Source organism: Euleptes europaea, chromosome 11 (assembly GCF_029931775.1).
Source record: "Euleptes europaea isolate rEulEur1 chromosome 11, rEulEur1.hap1, whole genome shotgun sequence".
Taxonomy (NCBI): domain Eukaryota; kingdom Metazoa; phylum Chordata; class Lepidosauria; order Squamata; family Sphaerodactylidae; genus Euleptes; species Euleptes europaea.
In genome coordinates, this window is record NC_079322.1 from 53,209,675 (window position 1) to 53,225,241 (window position 15,567).

The window sequence follows — 15,567 nt, forward strand, 5'->3', positions numbered from 1 at the left end:
TGCCACAAATTAACATTGGCTAATGCACAAGCAGGTCACCCAGAGGTGAAAAAGAAAAGATACGAGGCACTACATGACATGGTTGCCACTTCTGTGCAGGAATATGAGTAGGTGGAAGTTAAACTTACTTACTTAAGGAGACTGGCTAATTTGCAGTAAAGATTTATATCTGAATTATTATTTACTCGATTTATTATTGAATGTTGGTCCCTCGTTTAATCCACGGGGGTCACCATTCATTCCGGGTTTGTTTTCAATAGCTGGCAGAGATATAAAAACAGTGAAATAGCTTCAATTTCATGTCAAATGAAAGAATTGGCAGGGATATTAAAACAGTGAAATGGCTTTAATTTCATGTCAAATAATCATTGTAAAGGAATAAAGTATATAGTTAAATAACAAATAAGAGACTTTTACAGAAGTGTGAATAAAATTAATTTGAAATGTAAGAAAAAAAAGAATAATTATCAGGTATTATCATACCAGTACTAATAGTGTTTTTCATGATTTGGAAATAATAAAATATGGTTCTTTCTGATGTAGTTATTTTTTATTAAGTAATTGTTAATGTTAGTAGCTGTGAAAGTTATGTTATGGGTTGTAAAAATTATGTTATGGCTGTAATTTTTTAAAAACAAAATAAATAATATTAAGTATTCAAATGTGAGTATTTTTCTGTGTGGGCTTTTTCCCGTGTGGGGTTTTTCCCGTGTGGGATTTTTTCCATGTGGGCTTTTTTCTTGTGTGTATTTATGACTGTGGGCTTTTTTTGTGAGCAATTTTCTTGTGGGCTTTTTTCATGTGGGTTTTTTTCTGGTTACCGATCAAAGACCTGACTCCTTGTTTCAAAAGCTTCTCTGGGGCTGTGTGGGGGGGCTGTGAGGTTTTCCTGTTACTTTTAAAAAAGAACTGAAATACAAGATCTTCAAACTGAGAGATCTTCAAATGGATAAAAAAATCTCAGTTTATTGGGTGTGGTTTTAAACACTTTTCCAGCAACGGAGGCATCAAAGTGATCACTGAACAAATATTATTTAGGTGGTCCCCAAGTCACAAAATGATGTATGACTGATTGGTTTCTGATTTATGGTATGATGGTTTGACTGATTTCCCAGCAGATAGTCAGATCAAGTCTTTGGTTGATATCCAAATAATTAAAAAGCTAACTTCAGTTGCAGTTGATAAGATCCAACGTATGAGAAACAGTAAAAATGGCATGGTTTAACAATGGGTCATTAAAAAGTAAAATTAGTTTTCTAGTTTTTCAACAGCCAGTTTACATATTACTTTCAGCCACTTCCTTCATTCACAGGAGCAATCTACTTCTTAACTTTAACACAAGCCTACCATCTAAATATTTATTTTAAAATAATTTCCTACCTTCACATTGTCTGGATGAAGTCCTCCAGGATGTTTGTCCATGTACTGACATAAATCAGTGTGCTTGAAAAGAGAGAGAAAAGCAGGAATAATATGTATTATTACTACCTCTGTATGATGGTAACACATCAATATCTTTCCACTTAAAGTCACTATTTCCTCCAGGTACAGCAAATGGAAAATGAGGAAAATATATATTCTCAACATTGACATTACCTTCAGGCTCCATTCTAGTTGTTTGCTGATAAGATTGTTTATAAAAACTAAAGTATATCCAAGTCCCCTCTAACAGTCTGTACTGTGATAATGCACTAATTGACATTTCAAACAGTTACATTCACAATTGTAAAAATCATTATGAATGGGGAGAAATAAGAAACTTTTACACTATCCACAGATTGTGAACCAAATGAAAAATGGAAGTGTTGTAATAGTAAAGGAATTAGATTTTTTTAAAATTCCAGATTGCTCACTGCTGGTCAATGCGAAGTTCTGGAATGTAAAAGTATGTGGTATTTAAAGAGCAAAAACAACAGAGGCCTGTACAGTCAAAAGACATGAAGAAAATATTATTAAATGCTGTTGTTATCCAGAGTACTGATAACTAGTGAATAATGTTATGCTAATTTCAATTATTCTTCCTAAATATACAGTCTAATTTTCCATGAGATTCTAGCATGCAAGAAAAGTATGTAGTGGACATTTGATATGATATGCACTTCCCTACACCAGAAGCACAGATTCTTTTGTTTGAATACATTGCTGTGTTAGAATACAACCCAGGACTGAAGAAATTCAGTCCACAATCTCTGCTTTAGCTGCTGCTCTCATCTATTCTGACAGCAACTTTACTCATGACCATCCCATTGTAAACAAGGGATCATAAGTGAAAAATTTACTTCTCTTATTTCCTTTTCTATAACATTACAATGATGCAAGTTGGTCATTAAAGGGAACACGTTCCAATTGCTGCCTATCTCTGTCACACATTCTGCCAGTGGTAGACTTTGTTTATAGAAGAAAATCATATTAGTGGAGAAGGCATCATGTGAACTGAAATGCAGAAGGAAGTCTGGTAGTCTTTTCTAACACTAAATAAGTTATGAAAGTGCCATAAGCAGTTACATTTACCATCTAATTCACAGTGGGTAGCCGTGTTAGTCTGTTTGCAGTAGTCAAAAAGGGCAAGAGTCCAGTAGCACCTTAAAGACTAACAAAAATATTTTCTAATTTACCATCTAAATTTATCATAAATAAAGCAGATTTTAAGGGAAAGGGACACCTCCTTGCCATTTTAGTGAGACTTTCATATGAGCTTCATAGGTATTTCGCGTAAGGAGCTGAACAATGAAACCTTAACACTGAAAGGTACCAACATTGTTTCCCTTTAATCAACTGGTTGCACAAAAACAGGATTTTTGCTCTATGGCATTCATCACTACACTGCCCACCATGCTCCTGTTTCAGCTTTGTTGATTGATTATGTTTTCTGTTTTTACAACAAAGCCCTCTGATACTGTTGTCACAGATCGGATTATTTGATGACCGATATACTAACTTCTGTACGTCTATGTGATGCCTTCCAGCAAATCATTATGGCTGTAATGATGTACACATGTTATTCTATTCAGCAATCTAGGACGAAGAAGGGAACAGTAATACCGGTATATGGTCTCAGAAATCAGCTCACTGACTTAAGCATTTCTTCCCACAGTCCACTTGGCATATGTTTAAAGGACAGCCTTTCACTGAAGGGGAAGGGAGTGACTTCTTAAGTGCAGTTAAGAGATTAAACATGGTCCTATCCCACCGCCCCTCGCCCCTCTGAAGCAAATTCTGTCCTCCTGAGTTAACTGTATTGAGGGACAAATAAATCAGCACATCAGATGTATTTGTGAGGAAGCAGTTCAGGAAATCAACACAAAACACCAGGGGTGCTTTAGTTTCCCCACAGAAACATCTCAAAGATCACTGTTCTCTTTAACACTCCCAAAGGAAGGGCATATTGCTGTCCTTCGACATGTTTAATGCAATTTTTGTTAAATTAAACTAGCTCAAATAATTAGTGCTCATACCCCAAGAGGACAAAGGGCATCCTGCAACAGTCAGCTTTAAGTAGTAAGGCAAGGCTGCCCTGTTTCTAAAAAAACTCCAAATAAGTGAAATGGGAGATCTTCTATTAACTGGAATCCTAAACCAAAATTCAACTAAATGTCTGGTATATTTGTGACACAAGATTCAAGGATTTTAATAGAAAGGAATCGGTCCTTGAAATTTGTGAAAAGCAACTCTAACTTTTAACCACTTGCTGAAAGAATGACAGGGTCTTTAAAAGCATTAGAGTTGAAGTGAGCTTGGGGAGGGGACTCCTTTCAAGCTCAGTTTCTACCCTAGTTTTCTGTAGGTTTTATCCACATCACCTTAGAAGGGTTGTGGCCCACTGTAATGAAAAACTAAAAATGGTGCTGCCTTGTGTCTGCCCAACATTACTCTCTTGGGCTTCCCTTCCAGGACCATTCTGCTCCCCTCAGACTTCCCTCCGTCCCAGCAGCACAATAAGATGAAGGCCCAGAAGCCTCTGAGACAACATCTCATCATGTCATAGAAGGGAAGTTGTTGTGTGATAGAGGTGTATTGTGCTGGCCAAGCAAAAGTCCTTGCTGTTCTTGGGCTTTTCTCCCAACCAGCGGGTAGCTTTGTTAGAGCTGAAGGAGATCACACACACACACATCTTCTCATTTAGCACTAGGATGATTTCAGGTTAGGGCCTAGGATCAGGCATTCTCTGTCCAATGGTGCAGTGGGAAAAATTTGACCCTGAGAAGTTTGAGTGGTGAGGACTTAGCCTCAGAATGAAGTCAGTCGCGCCTATTTTCAGTTACCCTTTCTCACAATAAGGATTTTTATATAGTCAGTGTTACTAAAGATAAAGAGTGTCCCCTATGGGTGGCTTAAGCATTATGTGATAGCAATCTTGAAACATTCATCCTAAATTTTGGAAGACAGCCAGGTGGAGTATGGAACCCTACCACTTGGGGGAGGGACACCAGCTCGCAGTAATCTTTTAAAATCTGAACTTTTCCTATTCTAAACCGAAATATTTATTCTTGTAATCAAAGGCTGCAATGCCACAAATTTAAAAGCCTAATGATTTTAGAAAGTTGTTTAGATGTAATGAGCCAGTGTTCCAGGTAGAATACTGCACTCACTAGCCCTACCTTGGCTATAGCCTTGAAAAGGTATATGTATACAGACATGAAATTTACATGCATGGTGGGCAACATTAAAATATTGGGATTCCACTACACTCTTCCCTTGATCCTCTCCTCCATTTATCAATAGTATCCAAAGATGATTTCACTCCGTTCAGTAAAAGTACTGGCAATATAGCAGCTACTGCTGCTAATGTCCAAGTCACTATTCTTTACTTTATTAGCAGAGACACTAAAACCACATACAATATCACAAAGTCACTGCCAACCATGTACTGCATTAATTCCTCTGCTTCTGAAGCTGTCTCTCTTGCCCGTCTTTTACCTCCCACTTGCTGTGTGGATACCTAAGGAATTAACACTTCCCAAACTAAGCACATCTGTTCCAGATAATCCTTCCATAAATCTATCATAGGAACTCTCATCACTCATAGTTAGTATTTGAAGCTTTCTGCCCTCCCTACTTGTTCTCTAAAAATGCACACAGAGAAACAGCCAGAACATACCAATGCACACTTACAACTCCGCAATGTGGGATTCATCCTTCTGGCAACACATCAGACATTTCTCTGCCATTACTGCATCTCTGATTCACATATGACTGTTACCCTATTAAAACTGCATGACCACAATGAGCTTTTAAACACTAGGTTTTGTGGTAGCGTTTGGAAAAAAAGAAACATAAAGAATGGTCCCCACAAAGGTTCAGACATATGTGTATCTTGTAGATAGTCTTAAATTCTGCATACATCAAAGTAAGCCTTTCTCAGGATGCAGATGGCATCTGAGCTTATGTTTACTGCTAGCTGCCATTTCAAGATGATGTATACAGATACCACTTTCTCCCTCTGTGCCCTAGCTCTTCTACCATTCAACTGTACAAATTGATTGGCTCCTGCTCTCTGTAATGAGGTTTCGTTCTTGAGGCTCTTCCTGCTGTGGCGGATCTATGAGTACCAAGCCTCTGCTGTGAGAGCAGAGCACAGATTGAATATAGTCTATTCCACTGCATTCCGTTCTGAGTTCAACATTGTCTGTACATAGATTTACCTTAAAAAAGAGTCAAAGAGGTAAGGTAGCACCAGAGACCCCATCTGAACCACGCCCTCGGCAAAATTTTAAGGGGAAGGTTCTTTTGTGAAATGAAGACAAGTTGCTTCATATTGTTCTGCTTTCTTGTAAATTCAATCAGATCGTCACAGAGATAATTTCATGCTAGGGAATGAGATAGAATTGTGGTGCAGAGAACAATTTCATAGGTGGCTGACTGGCCAAGAGGAATGAGGCCCAATGCCAAAGAGCGAACAAAGTTATCGAAGGAAATAAAGGTGTACACTTTCATTACAATTTCCAAATTAAATGTAAATCAGTTACATCAATGGGAACTGTGCACGGCTTTGATGGCAGCTGCATTTCACAGAATCACTATAGTACAGAGAGACTGGAATGATCACCTGCCCAAAATTATATTGTCTCAAGCTGATACAAACCTATAAGCAGTAAGAGAAGCAGAGGTCACTATTTCTGCTTTGTCTCGAATGCATGACTCATGCAGCATTGGTCCATCATAGTGTGCCAGGCAAAAGCAAAATCCAAAAGGGAGGGGGAACTAAATGTATGCTCACAGGACAGGACCGATGGACAGTGTGTGAATTGGGAATATTGAGGGCCTCTCGACTTCAGTGTACTGTACTTGCCAGGCCAGTTATTCAGGGACAATATCTGAGTGCAACTGGATACTATTGGCTGATCAGCTAGCTTGCCAATTTAAATTCTAGGTTAGGAGAGCACATGGCGTGCAAAACATCTATCATATATCCCCAGCCATGATGACAGACACCTACTTTAAGTTCTTCCCCTGCATCTGCCTTCCCACTAGCCCATTTATTGCTTTTGTTCTCAGAGTATCCCACCCACACTTCACAGACTTACTTTTAACAGATGTTTGGGTGTCAGTCTCCTTGCCAGAAATCCCATTGTCTCCTATGTAAGGCATAACGTTGGTCATCACAGTGCTTCATCTTTTGATGCCTCAAGCTGACATAATCTCTGAATGAGAGTCCAGATACAACAGTTCCTTCCAGAACTTACGTCTGGGCCATTATTCTGCAAAAGGTTACATCACCCCCCGCCTTGATACATGAAGGGTCCGAGCAAATAGCTAGCAGTGACGACACGACTACACTGATTTTTCTACAGTGGAAATTTCGTAAATACTTTGATACATCACAGTTTACGATGTGATCATAGTTCCCTGGAAAGCTGGGACAAGCCATCAAACTTGGGATATTTCTGAAATGCAACTTTACAGTTGCAGTAGGCATTACTACAGTAGTACAGTAGTAAGCATTACTGGAAAAAAAGGAGCAAGATGATACATTCCCCGTCATCTTGCACCAATCCTAAAACATTCATCAATAGAAGGGGTCTGAAATCCATTTTTTTTTTCAAGGTTCAACATCAATGCATCAAGAAGCACTTGGTTTCTATTCTAATACTGTAAGTATGAACAGATTAAAAAATCCCAGTACATAGGTTCATGTTTTTGATTAAAAACCTAAAGTTCTACTTGGACTCTAGCCATGAATACTTAAAAATGAACTATCAAACGAGTGAGTGTGCGGGCGCGCGCGCGCACACACACACACACAAAAGCGATCATTGCTCTGAACATCAGGGACAAAATCAACCAAATGAGGTCTATGCCCCACCTCCTCCTCAGTAATCATTCACTATTAATTAGCCACTTATATTTCCAATGAAATATACTCTGCTTCTCTTCCTCCTCGCCAGATATGATAAATCTGCATGCGACTTCGCTGTCCTGTAGTTCTACCTAATTGGTTTCAGCTGTCATTTCTGAAACTGAAATGCATGGACAGCCTGGGGCCCGTGAATGAGCAGGAAGCATTTCCAACCGCATTCCCATCATGTCAAACCAGCAATGTGAAAGAGTTCTTCCATTAAAACAAAAACTGTACTATTTGGCTTCTGGCAATGACATCATGCAGCAGACAGATTGTATTGTTTCACTGAGGCAGCAAGACTGTGGCAAGCCATTCTTTTCTGCTAGAGAGACTGCGCATATTAGTTATGCTCTGGAGGTTCTACTGACTGGAATAGTTTCCCCATTGACACTTAGAAATTCTTAAACAGACAATACAATTTACAGAACAATAATGAAGCCATAGCTGAGGTCACAGATTTGCAACAACTACACACACAAAAAAACACTCCACAGGAAAGGTTACCCAAATAAAATTCATACACTAAGCAACGTCAACATCAGCTAGATGTTGTTTTTCCAAATATAAATATATTTATTTGTTTCTGTTTATAAAACAATTAACAACTACAATTTGAAGTAATGGCAAAAATTAAAGTGTTACAATTGTTTATCTTCTAACCAGTATGTTTCATTAAAATCAGCCTCTGTACTAGAACACTAGAAAGTAGCAAACTTCAGACCGTTTTTTAGGAAAGGGCTCTAGAGGGTCTCCAGGAAATTCCAGGCCAGTAAGTGTAACATCAGTATTGGGTAAATGAGTGGAAGCTGTTATTAAAAACAGATCAAGCACGTAGAGGAACAAAACCTGCTGAGAGTGAATCAGCGTGGCTTCTTCAAATGGAAGTTCCGCCTCAACAACCTTTCTCTGAGAAGTTAAGCATTTGGATAAGTGTGATACTAAACACTATATATTTGGAATTCTGAAATATCTGTGACAAGGTACCTCACCAAAGATTCCTGAGTAAGCTTTTATTTTTTTTAAATCAGTGGACAGGTCCTTGTATGGATTAAAAAAAAACTGGTGAAACAACGGGAAGTAGACAGTAATAATGGAGAAAAGTCAGCTGTAGGTTCTGCAAAGATCGGGGCTGGAAATCATGCTACTTAATTTGTTCATAAATGATCTAGAGTGGGAAGGGGGAGAACATCACAGTGGCCAAATTTGCAGATAACACCCATTTTTTCAGGATGATGAATACCAGGGTGGGTTATGAAGAACTTCAGAAGGAACTTCAGTTTCCACATCAGCAATTATCATAACCAACACTCGGTTCACTGTTATAAAGAATTTTCTAATTGTTGCTCAGCTCCATGTCCTAAGTCTTTGGAAATCTGCCTATAACTATTGTTGTCCTCTTGAGGTCTATATTACAGTTGATAAGGTTATTAAAATGCATAATCCCGTGAACAGGTCTCAGATTCATGGATGACACAATAATCAAGGGAACATGCCTCTATATCTATGCATATTTATTCATGAGTAAATGCACTGAATTCATTGCACTAATTTCTGCTTAGAAATGTACAAACGGGGGGGGGGGGTGCTGTCCCTTAATTTTTATGCATGGAAGGGAAATCATTTTTATGCTGCCTATTCTCTTTGCCAAACTGTCCCAATGTTGTTACTTTCACAGTATTCATACGGAGGGAAAACCCTGGTATCTGTTTTGGGAGGACCAGTTTCATCTTGAGCGTAAAGTTCAAGCTTTCAAACTGAAGCAGAGTTGTCTCAAAATGAAACGCTCTCTCTGCTCCCAAGCAAGCAAAAAAGCAAACATAGGAGTGCTGCCTTAATTTCACATTTAAATGAAGTCAGAGAAGGCCATTTTCACTCCACAAACATGAGCTTTGAGGCCCTAACACTATTTATGTGGATGTTAACATGGAAAAGAATGTGAAAGAGAGCACACTGAAATGTCCTCTCTGCTGTGCTCTTATATTTTATAACGGAAGGAGTTAGACAAATAGAGAGAGGTCGCTGCCAAAAGTTTTCTATAATGATGATGGATCTCTGTCTTATATTCCCATGTTTCTTTGGTTTCAGGGGCACAAAACTATCCCCTCCCCCAACCAATAGCCAGAAAACAGAATCAAGTGCAAGACAAAAAGATCATTCTCTTGTCTGGATCTTTGTCATTACACGCACAATAAGAGAATGACATTCTCATCCATCAAAGTATGACATGGATAAATGAATGAAAATTGAGCCATCTGTTTGCATTATACGACTACCATTCTGATCCTTTAACTATCCATAGTTGAGATAGCCAAGTTACTTCCACAGATGTAGACAACAGTATCAAGTGTGGGGCAAGCCTATCTTGTTACTGTCCATGATAGTTTCAATCCCACTAGAATTAGATACTATATCAAGTGAGGCTGCTTGCAAGGACATATTTGACTATTTGTTGGGGCCAAACTGTTCTGCCTTTGGCAGATAGGTCTTGAAGTGCACTACAGACTTCTTAGGAGGAAGGATCTGTGCAGCAGCTGGAGGCTGGGTCTGTCCTTCAAAGCAGCATGGAGGTCAAGGTAAAACTGGCTTTAGCTGAGTCTAGGTACACAGGGATAGCAGAAGAATCCCGACCATGTGGACTGGTTGAACCAACAAGCCTCGTTTAGCCAAGGGATTAAATATTCTAGATAGCAAGAGGCTCTACTTGTTCCTGGGCTTCATCCAGCCCTGATACTACAGAGCAATATATGAACTCAGACAGTGATCAGAATCAGTAGTTGGAACTGAAGTCAGACCCTCCGTTATAACTGGTTGGCCACTGTGTGAGATGGGATGCTGGACTAGATCGACCACTGGCTTGATCCAGCAGGGCTCTTCCTATGTTATTATGAACACAGGCTGCCAGCCTGGTGCTTTGTCGACATTGAGCTGCCTCCTCACCGGCCTGTCATCTTCACCACTTCTGCTGGTGTGTGTGGAGGGGGGCGGGGAGAACTTGGAAAACTGGTGGCCCAGGATCTGGCCCTATAAGGCAGGGGGCAGGCTTTGACAGGGTCTGGCATATTAGCAGGCTTATCTAAAAATTGGGCTTTCAGAGGCAGGTCCAATTGACTAAGGTTGGGTGGGATGAAAAAATTATAAATAATGGAAATATATAATTTCTTAGAAGCACTATGTCAAGATTAATTAGAAGCACTATGTCATTGTTTGACTAGGTTGATACTTGCAAGCAGCTTATATGGGAGACATATACAGACCAGCATAAAAACTTAAAACAATTTTACCAGATGTTGGTGTCTTTGGTAATATATACAACCTATTACATGCCTGATTTGTTTTATATTGCCTGTATATGTAAATATATTTTTAATATGTGTGCATGTTTTATATGGGTTTCACATAGACCAGTGAGGAAGGCCATATAGGCCGAAACATGTTTGGCATGTGGTGACAGTTATCAACCTTAGGAAATGCCATTGTGCGGTTTTAACGTTTTTAAAATAATGTTAATCTTGACATAGCACTTCTAATAAATTATATATTTCCATTATTTATATTTTTTTCATCCCACCCAACCTTGGGTACCCAACTTCTGTTTTCTAGGTTGGGTTCTATTCCCCTCTTTTTTTCTTCTACCATTGACTAAGGTCCCAGATCTGGGGGGTCTAGTGGTTTCGGGACCCCTCTGAGCCTCCTGATCTTTCCACAGGGAGGTATACTTCACTTCTGTCTGAAGTGGTATACTCCAAGATCAATTTTCCTACTTGATTTAAGATTTTGTCTTGATGCTAGTTTTAAGGATCACTGAAGTCATTGATTTATTCTATTTCATCTACGGCTTACATTATAAGCAGTAGAAAACTCTATTCATAGTTCCACACACTCCAAAGACATTGTTTATTGTCAAAATCTATTATTTTGCATCTTTGCTTTGCTGATGCTTAGAATCGCCTTTGTTTCCCCACTGGCCCAGGAGAGGTCACGACAAAAATGCTGTCAGAGGCTACAAGAAGAATTATATTTATACTCCACCTTTCTCCCCAAAGGGAACCCAAAGCTGCTTCCATCATTCTTCTCCATTGTATCCTCAAAACAAACCACTGTTTGCTAGAATTTTCCTTACCTATTTTCATTAAACTGTGGGCAAAAACTTGCATTTGAGCTCCACTACTATCAGCCTTCTAAAATTAGACTTTTAACATACCGTATATACTCGTGTATAAGCCGAGTTTTTCAGCCCAAAAAAAGGGCTGAAAAAGCCGAACTCGGCTTATACGCGGGTCAATACGGTAGAGGGGGGAGGGAGGAGGGAGGAGGGAGGGGGGAACTTACCTCCGCCGTCTTTTCCTGGCTGGGAGCGGCCTCCTGTGGCCGCGGGGAGGCCGACCAGCCGCCCCCTCTGCCTTCTCCCGGCCGGGAGTGGCCTCCAGAGGCCCCCTGCGGCCGCGGGGAGGCCGACCAGCCGCCCCCGCTGCCTTCTCCCGGCCGGGAGTGGCCTCTAGAGGCCCTCTGCAGCCGCGGGGAGGCCGACCAGCCGCCCCCGCCGCCTTCTCCCGGCCGGGAGCGGCCTCCAGAGGCCCTCTGCGGCCGCGGGGAGGCCGACCAGCCGCCCCCGCCGCCTTCTCCTAGCCGGGAGCGGCCTTTAGAGGCCCTCTGCGGCCGCGGGGAGGCCGCCCAGCCGCCCCCGCCCCCTTCTCCCGGCCGTGAGCGGCCTCCAGAGGCCCCCTGCGGCTGCAGGGAGGCTGCTACGCCGGTCCCACCGGGCCCGCCGCCAGGAGCCCAGAAGGTACCGGTAAGCCTGCGCGCGCGCGGGGGGTGTGTGTTATAAGCCGACCCTCGGCTTATACGCGGGTGCCTAATTTTTCCCCATTTTTGGGGAGAAATTAGGCACCTCGGCTTATACGCGGGTCGGCTTATACATGGGTATATACGGTACTCATGGTTCATGGCTGCTTATTAACGCTTTAACAGTTTTCCTGAATTCAACAAAAAAAATCAGAAACACACAATTCCTTAAAACTACAAAATTTCAATGGTCCACATAATCTGTGTGTGTGCGTGCGTGCGCGTAAAGTGCCTTCAAGTCGCAGCCGACTTATGGCGACCCCTTTTGGGGGATTTCATGGCAAGAGACTAACAGGGGTGGTTTGCCATTGCCTTCCTTTGCACAGCAACCCTGGTATTCCTTGATGGTCTCCCATCCAAATACTAACCAGGGCTGACCCTGCTTAGCTTCTGAGATCTGACGAGATCAGGCTAGCCTGGGCCATCCAGGTCAGGGCTAGTCTTTACAGGTCTGGTCCTTACAACATTTTTAAAAGTTACTTTTGAAGTCACTTTATAAGATACATGATATACATAGTTAAACATTCCACTCTACACTTATGCACATTGCCACCCAAAGATTAAAGTCAACAAGGTAATTGAAAATACAGCATTTTAAATTAAACTGAGATGTTATGCTACGCATCCCTTTTTGAGACATCGCTGCAGCAAACATTACTCTTGTTACAAATTTAACTTTCAATTATAAGACAATTCCCATTTCATTTCTTGTACATAAATATTAAAAACATAATGGTGAGTACGTTGCATGCGCTCTTTTCATTTGTCATACAGAAGGGCATAAAAGTTTCAAGTTCAGTTATTGATAACAGCATATTTGAATAATTATGCAAAGTACTGACATTCTCATTAGCATTTAGAGGTCATCTTTTAGCAATGTAGATTTGGACCACATTACTAGCCTAATCCAAGTTCACTGAGACAGTAATCCTCTATCTAGTTAGGCTGCATAAATATAATTTAGACCCCCTTTCTCCAACAGGATTTAAGCAGCTCTGTTCAGGATTGCAGCCAAACATTGTAGGTAATTTTTTTTTATTAATTGCCTTAGCTAAGGCAGATCCTCTTGTATTTATTTATTTGTAGGTTAACGGAAGAGCTTTCATTTAATTGTTCAAGTTTTCACCCCACCTTTACAGTTCAAGGGTGGTAAACCAGGTACAGAGGGTTATGCCAGGTTACACAAAGGAAAGTTCCTATTCTGATCCTTCTTGACCTGGGTCAGCCTGTTCCTTTTGTTTACTGACCATGAAGTCAGGTGCCCAGTGGCCATCAATTACAGGCAAAGCTTCTCTGGATGCTCCATGTCCACAGGCATATTGCCTTCCCCCTACTCTATTCCACCATGGCTGTGCCTGTGTGTGTAAAGTGCTGCCAAGATGCAGCCGACTTATGGCAACCCAGTAGGGTTTTCAAGGGAAGAGACTAACAGAGGTGGTCTCCCATTGCCTTCCTCTGCATAATGGCCCTGGTATTTCTTGGTGGTCTTCCATCCAAATACTTGCCTGGGTCAACTCTGCTTAGCTTCTGAGATCTGATCAGATCAGGTTAGCCTGGGCCTTCCGGGTCATGGCCCTGTGTCTCTCCAGAGAGTAGCAAAGCACACTGTCCACTCTAGTACAACTTGATCAAAGGAAGGAAGCCAGCAAGAAGCATTTATGTGTAAGAGGTGGATAGTTGCATGATAATTAATTTTTCCCAACAAATTAGCTCTATATTGTAAGGAGGGCAAATTCCACTCATGGGAAAATGTTTAAAAACATGTATCCTGTTATATAACAATTCAAAGCTATGGCTTGTCAATTAACTCTCAGTTTGAAGTTAAGGATGCTGGAATTCACATTTATTTAGACTGTTAAACAAAGTAATTTAAATATGTTAATATCTGCAATATTATGCCTGCAACTGTTATGCACTACTTATCCTCTAGCCAAATAGCCATATTATTAAAATGTATCATTTATATGCAAATAGGCAAGGTAAATAGGCTTTTCATATGACAAACAGAGCAGCTGAATGGTGGAGAGGAGGGAGACAGCAGAGTTCCCCAAAAGAATGCAATGAAGTCTTAAAACTGAGGCCCACTTTGTACAGTAGAATGCATGCATTTTTCATTAAAAACAAATGTATTAAAAACTCATTAAATTTTTATAACGGTGGAGCTTTTTCAACAATGTTCATAAACATATTCTATCTTAAAGAAAAAATCATTTGCTTATAATAAATTATAATAATATCTAATTCATCTGTAGAAATCGGAAGGTTAATTATGATTGCACATTGCACAATACTGCAGCTAAATGCTGAAGTAGTTCTACAGAAATAACACATGTTTTTCTTAGGAAAAATGTCGAATGATTAATTAGGAATTCAAGCCCAGGATTTCACAAAGCAATTCTCTGAACAAAATTAGATCATTACACTGTGTACTGTGCAAACTGAAGTTTTAATTAATAGCTGAAATGCAAGTCAGAGAGAAAAGCCTACAGAGTATGAATTACATTCACCAGACTTTTTCTGACACTGCTTATTAAAAGACAAGCTAGCCAGGTGCAACTGAAGTCACTTGGGAATATTTTAACCTGGTATGTTGCTTGCTTTCTTCTTATTGTTGAGTCTTACAGTAGCTAACAATCTGAAAAGCTTAAATGCGACAGCCTATAATCATACCAACAGTTAATAACATTACTGAAGAATCCATTTTAAATTATAGCAATGTCTGTTACTTAAAACTCCATCTACGAAGCGGCTATAACAACATACAGACTTTTCAGTGCAACCCCACGGGCACAAGGGTTTATAATGTGAATTATCCAGTTCTCCTTTACTCATAGGGAGCCATTATTCTTTTAGAGGATCAAAATCCAAAAGCATATGAAAAAAAATTATAAACTTACCACAAACTCAAAGACCAGGGTCAATGTCTCCTTGGTGTGGATGATATCATGAAGCAGCACAATATTAGCATGCTTTAGGCCTTTCAGAAGGGAAGCTGAAAGACAAAAGGCACAACTTGTAGGAAATGTGGGAAATCAACACCACGTGCACTATTAATGCCCGATTTCCATGAGATTTTACATGACACTTTCACAGATGTTTTGAAGATACAGCTGTCCCACAACCTATGTCCATATTCCGCATTCATTCAGACACAACTTCCATTCATTTCACTGAACAAAGAGGATGGCGTTGCACTTTATTTCTTTACCCTTAAAGCCATGTGAAACAAGGAATATTAGGGAAAGGGCAAAAAGAATTAATTCTTTCAGTTATGCCACTGTGAGAACCAAGCACTTCCAAAACACATTAAATGTGTGTGACAAAGACTGCACACATGTATGTACAACGTTTCTATCAGAAGCCGTCTGGCATATTACTTTACTGTA

The 15,567-nt window shown here is 40.2% G+C and overlaps 1 protein-coding gene across 2 annotated transcripts in view; it reads right to left on the reverse strand.

Annotated features, from left to right (window-relative positions):
- The window catches only part of CDK14 (cyclin dependent kinase 14), a 242,454-nt gene that overhangs the window by 109,093 nt on the left and 117,794 nt on the right, over window positions 1-15,567 (reverse strand). For both annotated transcript variants that reach the window (XM_056857332.1, XM_056857333.1), the window contains 2 exons: window positions 15,079-15,173; window positions 1,381-1,443 (listed from right to left, as the gene is read on the reverse strand). In XM_056857332.1, the coding sequence (XP_056713310.1) occupies window positions 1,381-1,443; window positions 15,079-15,173 (158 nt within the window). The remainder of the gene's footprint in view (window positions 1-1,380; window positions 1,444-15,078; window positions 15,174-15,567) is intronic.